General features: G+C 50.0%; 1 protein-coding gene across 1 annotated transcript; it reads left to right on the top strand.

Annotated features, from left to right (window-relative positions):
- The first annotated feature begins 649 nt into the window (after positions 1-649).
- On the top strand, positions 650-7,852 carry LOC125946718 (uncharacterized). Its single transcript, XM_049670574.1, has 2 exons — positions 650-2,011; positions 4,467-7,852. Exon 2 carries the CDS (start codon positions 5,539-5,541, stop codon positions 6,481-6,483), a length of 945 nt encoding a protein of 314 aa, XP_049526531.1. The 5' UTR covers positions 650-2,011; positions 4,467-5,538; the 3' UTR covers positions 6,484-7,852.
- The last annotated feature ends 1,635 nt before the right edge of the window (positions 7,853-9,487 follow it).

The following is a 9,487-nucleotide window of genomic DNA, read 5'->3' as shown; positions in this document are numbered from 1 at the left end:
GCTTCAGGCTGTAGGCGCACATCACCAAGCTCCCATTCTTTTTAGATGTCAAATTGCTACCTGCATTGGTTCTATCAGGACAGTCGATAAACATTGAAATCGTTTCATTTACCGTCTGTGAACTGGCAGGAAACGAGGGTTTAGAAATTTTCATGCAGATCCTAATAAACCCACAGACTTCGAATTTACCTGCACGTCACTGCTAACGCAGTACTCCTAACATTCCCCCAAATTCCTCGGTGAATTATTTACTTGTCTAGGGAGACCGTGAAAACGCGCAAACAACGTCCTCGAACGCTTCTAGTCGCCATTGTCTCGAGGTTCGAGCGCCGTGTCATGGCAGCTCACCGCAGGCGTTTCTCAAGAAGGCCGCCACTTCGGCCACTATTTATTTATATATAGGGCACTCGCATTTGCCGACGTCGAACGCTTGGTCGACGCCATATGACGGCAACGCACACCCTACCACTGCGTGAATGAACGGCGTTCGTGGTTTGACAGACATCAACCCTCCTCCTCCTCGGACGCCGTACCCGGCGTTGGGCGCATGCGCCCGCGATTTATGTCCGCAACTCGAGACGCCGGCGAAGAACGCGTCCCACCAGGAGCCGCTCCGCTCACGATGCAACCCGTGGTTCGCCACTAGACAGACGCACACCGATGCTTCGAGACAGGCCGCTTTAACCGTGGACTGCTCGACGCCGCTTTTGGTGTATTTTTTTTTTTTTTTTTGCTCCTGCAACTGGCACCGTGCAACGGCCGTCGGAGTGGTTTCAGCCCCGGAGAAAGACTGAACTGCAGAAGTGTCTTCGGTGTGTGATCGTCACGATGCGCTAGGTACGTGTCCCGGCTACCGCGCGCTGTGGGACTCGATCCGGCCGGCCGCCCGCCGACGCGACGCAAATCGCCAGCTCGAACCACGGCCGCGGATGAAAGCGAGCGCGTCTCTGCTCAGCCAGAGGGGCCCGATCGCCGGCGCGTTCCTCCGAGGTCGACAACTGTTTCGATACGTTGCAACTGCGGCGAAGCTTCGAGACGCCGCGCTGCGTCGATCTCGCGGAAACGGTCGGCTCCGACGCGCCAGCAATCGTCGCCACCTTCGCCCAGCCACAAAGCCACCACGAACGTCAACGGCTACTTCGAGGCGCGGTACGGATTACGGCGGGCGATGATGGTGACGTGCGGACTGCCATCCGAATGTTGCTCGAACGAAACGCGCACGCGTTTCAACGTCGCAGCGAGGGATAAGGCGAAGACGCCTTGTATCGAAACGGAAGGGGACGCTTCGGCTGGCACAGAGGCATCGAAAGGTTGCGCTGGCTACAGATGCGAAGAACGAGTTGGCGCAAATGCGGAAGAATACCTTGTGCCAGTAGTTGCCTCCGCGGGACGAAAACGAAGGATCCCGCAAGGAAAAACCACGAACCAGCAGGTTCGCGCCAGCCAAGTCGGCAAAAAACAGAGTTCCGTACTTGAAGCCACGGCAAGTACAACGCGTCAGCAGGCTGAGCAATCAGCAGTTCTCTCAGAAAACGTTCGCAAGCGTAAAGGCCGTTCGACGACTTCTGGCGGTGCGGCCGCAGTACAGCAGGGACGTACCCGAGTTAAAAGAGCAACGCTGGCAAAGCGTCGAAAGCTGACTCAGGAGGGCGAGCAACGACTCAAGCAAGGCGAAATGAATGGCCTTCAAGAAAATGGTCGGCGTCAAGTCGTCGACCGAGGGCCTCCAGCGCCCGTGAAGCAACGAACGCGCAGTGCGTCGAAGACTGTGGCTGCAAAGAAAGCAGCCCTAAGCAGGACATGCAGTGCATCTAACAACAAGGCATCGAAGAACGATGTCAGCACAAGCAATGACACCATCGGACCCGCAGTGCAGTTTCATTCGCTGGGACCGTCGTGCAACAAAACGCCTTCCTGTGGGCCTCTTGGACTTGTTGCGTTCGTGCAACCGTCTTCTGCCGCAAAGGGCGAAGGTCGACTGCTTCTCAACGGCGACGCAACTGATCCCCAGGTGGGTGTTTTGAGTGTATTTATTGCAGTAGTGCACCCAGGATTTCTGCCAGGGGGGTGGTCAATTTTAAAGCACTTTTCTTAATATGCAATTTCCTTGTTTTAGCCAGAGGAATCCAACAGCAAATAAAATGCCTAATGATTATAATAATAATGGTACCAAGGATGATGACGAAGTTTATTTCTTCAGCGTTTTACTCAAAGTAATTTAAAAGTTAATATATACAAGACAATGATATAGTGTTTTTGTTAATCAGGAAAATTGGACCTCAAGCCACATCCTGAATTGTAATGCCAATGTGAACAGAGCACTGAAGGTACAGGTGCCCACAAAATAACTCGGAACGCCGGACCGGTAACGCCGGACCGGTGGCCGCTCGTCGGCGGAGCGCGCCGGTGAAAAAGTAGTGCCAGGGTCTGCGCATGCGCGGTCTCCCTAGCAAGCTCACCTCGCTCCCCAGTGCATCTAAATAGGTGTTGCCATGCTCCAAAAGAATAGCGTTCTGTGCCTCTTAGCGTTGTCACAGGGGGGCTGCGCGGATGCGCTCTCTAAAACGCTGTGTGCGCGCGTGTGCACGCGATGGAGCATAAGCGCTCGTGCGTGCGCGTTAATGAATATCGGCGCCTTTTAAAGCGAAAGGATTAACTGGCTCATTCGCGGAATGTGACCATCGTCGACAACGCATGCGGTAGCAAAAATCAGAAAGCGGCGTACTACAACTCCACCGTTCAATAAAGCATGTAAAAGTGAATTAAGCACCAAGTGGCCAAAAGTAATTAAGAGTAATTCAAGTGTCCCAAATACTAAATAAAGGTAATTAGGGTAATTAACAAAACGAATACACGGACATCATACGACATCTTTATTAAAGCGTGCTAAAGTGAATTGCTAAGTAACTATAAGGATAATTACGAATAATTAAAAGTAATTAAGGGTTGCAAACAGTAATAGAGACTACTCAACATCTATTCGAGACTCCGTGATAAGACTGGTCACGCCAAATTAGGACTAATTAGGAGTACCAAAGAGTAGTACCTATTAATTAGGATCAATTCAAGACTCGGTAAGAGCAAGTAAGAAAATAATTAAACCAAATTATGACCAATTAATTTATCAATTATTTACCAAAATAAGCAAACAATCGCAAATGAAACGGCGTCAACGCATTAAAGCTTTCGCCATCAAAGTCGTTTTAGCAATCGATATGGGACTGCACTGAACATTTTTTTTTCATACGTATTTAACGCACACAGCTGAACACCCCCTTGATTAGCAACGTATCACCACACTGAAAAAAAAAAAATGAATGCTTGCGCCAACCAACGCAGACACGCGATCAAATGTTAGAGTACTCCCTACTTAAACTGCACCGAAGCGGCCAGATTTCGTAAATAAGTAGCGCACTATGCGATGTTCATTGTTACTGCGATGCATTGAAGATATACCTTTATAATAGTGCCACAGGCATAAAATTAATTCCTGTGCATGAAATTGGCGTGTTGAAATACGCCGTGTGGTGTCATTTTGGAAACTTTATTACTGCACGCAGTCATCCTTGTTAAAGAAGCCGTCGTGTTATAATTAAAGTTCTGATCTTATTACCAAGTGGTAAATGCGTCCCCGAATATAATTGAACAAGGACGAAAATACATCGCGCAACACGATAATCTGGTTGAAAAGTGCGCTGCAGTGCTATTATAGGCGGGCCGTGGCGCTCGCCGACATGAAAGATAAGCTATGAATTCATAGTGTCTTTAGGCGAAATAATTAACTCAGATATGCAAGACATTAGGTATAATGAAAAGTAGACCATGGTGAGCTCACTGGTCACCCCTCAGTTATAAACGCTCATGAATTCCATCCACCCAAGCTATCCAGAAAGTATGACTATCTCTTTGAATTAATGCAGATTCCAACGAGAATATGACACACGGATTACGTGTGCGTTTAGAGATTACGCTGCATAGCGCGCGAGCACGCTGTAGCCTGCAGGCACCGATCCCCCCCTCCTTCCAGATGTGTTGTCGCGGTGCTAAGAGGGACAAACCGCAAGTTTTTTGGACGCAAGGCAACGCTTATCTAGATGCACTAGGGAGCGAGGCTTGCTTGCTAGGGATGCCGCGCATGCGCAGACCATGGCTGTATTTTTCCGCGGAGGTGCTCCGCCGACGAGCGGCCAACGGTCCAGCGTTCCGAGTTATATTGTGGGCACCTGTACACGTTGGACTGGTGGGGCTGGACGCGTGGTGTGTGTGAGTGGGGGGGGGGGGGCTAACTCGACTTCAGGAGAGGGGTTAGAACCCCCAACCCCCTCCCTCCCCCCCCCCCCCCTCGTCGGTGCGCCACTGATTTATTGTACGTACTACATTAGCGCAACGGATTGCATTGTCTGAAACCTTTTTTTTTTTTTTTTTTGTACTACGAGAACGTTTATCGGTATTACTCATCATTGCAGGGGATAACGACGACGTCGGCTACCGTCCCTGGTTCCAGTGAGGTACCATGTACCGTAACGGAAGACCCACCCAATCAGGGGACATTCGAGCGCGTTTCTGTGAAAGTGGAGCCGAACCTCGTCGCGATGGAAACAGCTGTTTTTAAGGATCCTGTAGAGGAAAGCGATGGTGTCTGTTCAAATCGTGCCGTATACGTGGGACCACGTTTTGACACAGGGGACCGGGATTCTCCTGCCAATATACGTGTCCTGTCCTCAACTTATCGCGAAGCGGTTCACACAGATGACATCGGGGCCTGTCAACATAATGTATTCATAGACCTGACGGAAAATGATTGTCCATCAACAACTGGCCTACTGATTTCGTCTCCTGGCTCAGAGGGTGATGGGAGTGACTTGGATGGTGCGACCTGTTCGCTTCCGACCCCAAACAATTGTACCAGTCGCCTCGGAGCTCAAGAGTTGAGTGCGGAAGTAAACAAACAGGCCAGTGTAACGAGCGATAGTATCGGGCTTCGAGATTTCGCTCAACCAAAAGCTCCTGAGGATTCTGCGAACGCAGCTACCATTGCCGAGTGCCATTGCAGCGAAGAAGGCACAACGACTTCGGGACACATTCGCGAAGCTGAGACAGCCGGCGCTATCGCTCGTCCGAATGAACCAGTATTAGCACTGGTCAGCTCGCCCCAAAAGGGCCATCAGTCTTCGCTGATGTCATCTGATGATGGCAGCAGTATTGCTGCAGCCGATAAATGCGCTTCATCGCAAGGGTGCTCAGAAGACCGAGACTCGATTTTAGGTGCTGAACGCGCCTCCCCCGAGCAGAGGGAGAGAGGAGGTGATGTGCAGGGTGCCTCTGGCATCGTTCCAGCTCAGTATAGACGGCCGGCCGTTCTTGGACCTCTTGTTGCCCCCGAAGAATACTCATCGCGAATGCGACCTGCAGACGAGAACATCGCGCCTCAGCGGTGTGAAGATAGTGATGTCCCTGTACCAGATAGTGTTGCTTCCAGGGGAAGTGGGTGTTGCGACGATTGTAAGCTTGTCTATTCTGTAGAGCGTGGGAACTGCAATGAACGACTCAGGCAGTGCTGGGATGCACCGCGCAAAAACATTGCCCCTCAACCGAATAAGGGTGCTGGTGACGAAATTCATATTCCGTCCAGTATCCCGCTTTCCTTTGAAGGAATGTCCATCGATAACACGTCTGGCACTAGACCCGAGAGCCCCCTTTCATGTCAACAATGGGACTCCGAAAATGGCGACAGCGGGAATGTTTTGTCCGAAAACCCTTCTGCTCAGAAGAGGAGGTCGGAGCACGGCGACGTGCTTGGGGATAGCCAAAACATTCCGCGCGAGCAAGGTTGGCCTTCCGAACCGAGTCTCTGTGCCACTGATAGCGTACGTGTCGAACCCAGACGGCTTGCCGACGGTGACAGGCTTGGTGCGCACCCCGAGCACCAGAGACGATCTGGAGTCACCGACGTCGTGGGCGAGTCGGAAACTTCTTTTGGAAGGAGTTTGGTCACTGACGAACGGCTTGATACGTCGTGGAGACAGTATCTGTGTGTGGATGTACCAGTTACTGCCGACAAAAACGCCCCGTTTCAGCAGAGACAGTGCGGCGATGATGATTTCCTTGTCCCGTCAACAAGCATGGCTCCTCCAAAGACGACCAAACCCGAACAGGGTGTTCGCGTTGAGCACCAAAACTGTCTGCAAGAGCCTAGGGAGTCCCCAGTTCCCATTCCCTATACCTTTCCACTACAACAAAGATTGGATCAGACTCTTGATGGGAGGATTTTTGTACCTGCCGAGTCTGAGGGGTCTGCTGCTGAGCGCAGACAATCGGCAGACAAGACGGTCGCTGAAATTGAAAGCATTCTTACCCAGCGGACGTGGCGCCCATTCAGTTTGGTTGCTACTTTGGAGCGATCGCCTTTTTTGCGAAGGCCGTCTGCGCTTGAAGAAACGCGTGTTGCGCAATCAGTTTCCTCTGAGCTTGCCCAACCTGTAGCTAACCCGTCTGGTGCCTCTGAGAAACTTTGTCAACACAGAAAGAACGGCGCCGATGGCGTCGCTGAGGCTCAACACTCACTTCGTGAACAGATGCAGTCTGCAAGTAATGACGTCCAACCTTCCCAGCTCGGACAGTCCGCCAACGAGGAGCCTCCGTCGCAGTCCGACGAAATTCCATCTCCGGAAAGTCGATCTACGGATTATAGCAGGCCGATTGAGGCAACCGAGGGCGAGAGGTTTCGATCTTTTTTGATGCAATACAATGCCAATGGAGCGCTCGTGCCTGAACGCGTTTCTTCACCTCGAAGGGGGCCTGGTACTTCCGAGAGCGTTTCCCAGCAAATGCCGTACGTGCGTGAGGAACCCATGCCTGTCGCGCAAACCGAGAGTCTGTCTACTGATCAGGCGCATGCGGATGACGACCCGCTTGTCGTGTCAGTAAACTCCCCCCCTGCTCGGTTTGGTAGGCGGGCCGGTTTATCTGAGCGTACGAACATCGCACGCAAGGTGAAGGCGCATTGGGGGAATGACAGTCAGACCCTTCTCGCACGGTCTGTGGATTATACCTCTTTCGTTGAGTCTGAGGTGCCTGCTTTCCTGCCCAGACGTTCTGCAGATGATTCACTTGTGTCGCAAAGCATTTCTTCCCAGCCTAGGGCGCCTGCTATCAATGAGGCAGGTGCAGCGTCCAGTGGCGTTGCTTCTTTTGAAAACCCGCCTGCAGATGACGAAGTAATCGTCGTGTCCCAAGTGTTTCCGCTTTGGTGGAGGAGCTCTGCAGCCGAGGATGACGTTGTGATTATTGAATCTTCGGATTCAGGTAGTGGGAGGAGAGAGTGGAAAAGCGATACGTCCGAGACCGCCTCCTCCTCTGAACGCAGATGGTCATATTACAACGCCCCTGCCGGTGAAGGGACAAACTTTAGTCGCGATCGCATGGTCGACTTCCACACTGCGATAGCTTTTTACGTGCTGCGGCGGTGCGGAGAACAGGAGGCAGCGCATCGATTAATTAGTCTGTACTGCGATGGCAGGCACAGCCGTTCGACCGAAGCCTACATCGCAGAATTACGCGGTATAATGCACTCTGCCCTCGTGCGCAATAGGTTGCAATGTAACCGGATCACGGCAGCGCTTCGTACAATCGGGAACCTACAGTGTGATTGAGCGGTTCCGCGACGTCGCGGCGAACGGCCGTTATAAGTGATCATATGTTTCTGAAGTGTCCTACAAGTTAGGAGGTCGAGTAAAGATTTGTTTTAAGGATGCTGAAACACAAGTTTGTGATACACAATTTTATTAAGAGCCTAATACATTAGTGTGCTCAGCTATGTCAAAACTCGCCGAAATAAAGTTCTGCCTGCTGAACCAAGACAGTGCATTTGTATTTTGCTTTGTATCAACTTGAGTTGGCTCTCGGAAAATTTTGCAAGCACACACAAAATCATGCAGACACGCTACACTCTGTGCGATTTTGCAGCACACGCAAGAACTTACTGTAAACAACCTAAAGTGCAGCAGTGACCACTTAACACAAGCCACACTGAGTCGAAAAGCAAGCATTGACTTTTTAAACGCAGACTGTTATTTCTGGCGCTGACCAACTGGCTACTTATATCCAAGATGTTAATAACTAATTTGAAGTCATCTTCAAATGAAAGCTTGTTGTCCTAGTTCTTGTCATAATTTTAGCGAAGAAATAGGTAAGTAAAACTTACTGAATGGTTTTTTAGCACACAGGGTACAGCAATCCATTCATCAGTAGGCACAGACTCAGTTTTCACCAAGTAAGGGATGTTTTTGCAGTCTTGTGGCCAAAGCATTCATTTCCAGTCAGCCAATTGGCATGAATGATTGCCACACTATTGCCTTCTTCAAGGAACTTCACAATCACAAATGTTTTGCCTTAACAAGAAGAGCATAATACTTATTTCAAGTATTTGTAAAACAGTCAATCTTTTGGAAGGTTACGCTTTTAAATGCAAAAGAGAGTAAACAGCAAAGCCCCTGTCATAAGGAAGCTTCAAACATTTCTCAGACACTGATTGCAGAGGCCACGAGTGCAGCCTAGACAACCGAGACACAATGAAGATTCCCAGAGTAGATGAAGGACATGGTGTTTTGTATAGATTGTCTACATTTAGAAATGTTCTTCCAATGATGCACGGGGTACCTTCAGGCAACTGAGTAATGTTCTCAACAACAATGGTGCCATTGCAAAGATTGACACAGCAATTTCGCTTTCCAACGCCAACATTGACGTTTCCTGGAAGGTCCACCTTTTTGAATTGTGGGCCGTGGCAGTGGGGAAGTAAGGGCCCACAGTCATGCTCAGCAAGGAAGAGAGGGGTGTTGCTTTCAGGGTTACTCTGTGCAAGTTTCGTTGCTCGGCAAGTCTATTTGACAGCTGCTCTAAAGGGTACTGTGGCTTTCGTAAAAGCTTTTTAATTTTGCCCACGTGGCTTTCAAATGGAAAGGCACTCCAGGTGTCAAGAGGCCCTAGCTAGGTGACGAGCATCAGCAGCAAGATGGCATAGAGCATGCACATTGTGTGAAACTTGTTGCTTCTCATATATCTCAGCAAAGGAATGAATAAGAAAACACAGAAGCCTTCAGCCTAGTTCAAATCATCTGCTACATGTGATGAAACAAGGATTCTTGTGACAAACAAGGATTGCCACGTGAAGAGCTAAAAGGTTTTCATACATTCTTTCCGGTATCACAAAACGCAAAACCAATGGCCCAGTGTATAAAACAAAGAGCCGGAACTCGGTTGCCTTCCATTGGTCTAGGTCAACCAAACTCCTAGACTTTCTGCTAAATTCAGATGGGATATAGTAGGCAAGCTTTAAAAGAAAATGCAAGGATTAAAGGAAAATAATGCCTTTAATAAACCACTACTACTACTTTCCGGTTAAGGCACGCCCACGCTATAGCGGCAAATATACCGACGGCGAACCGGCCCCTAGTGCCGCAGAACGTCTGCCGCGCGAGAGGTGTGC

Source organism: Dermacentor silvarum, chromosome 7, assembly GCF_013339745.2.
Source record: "Dermacentor silvarum isolate Dsil-2018 chromosome 7, BIME_Dsil_1.4, whole genome shotgun sequence".
Taxonomy (NCBI): domain Eukaryota; kingdom Metazoa; phylum Arthropoda; class Arachnida; order Ixodida; family Ixodidae; genus Dermacentor; species Dermacentor silvarum.
The sequence above is the reverse complement of the archived record's forward strand: the minus strand, read 5'-3'. Positions and strand labels throughout refer to the sequence as shown.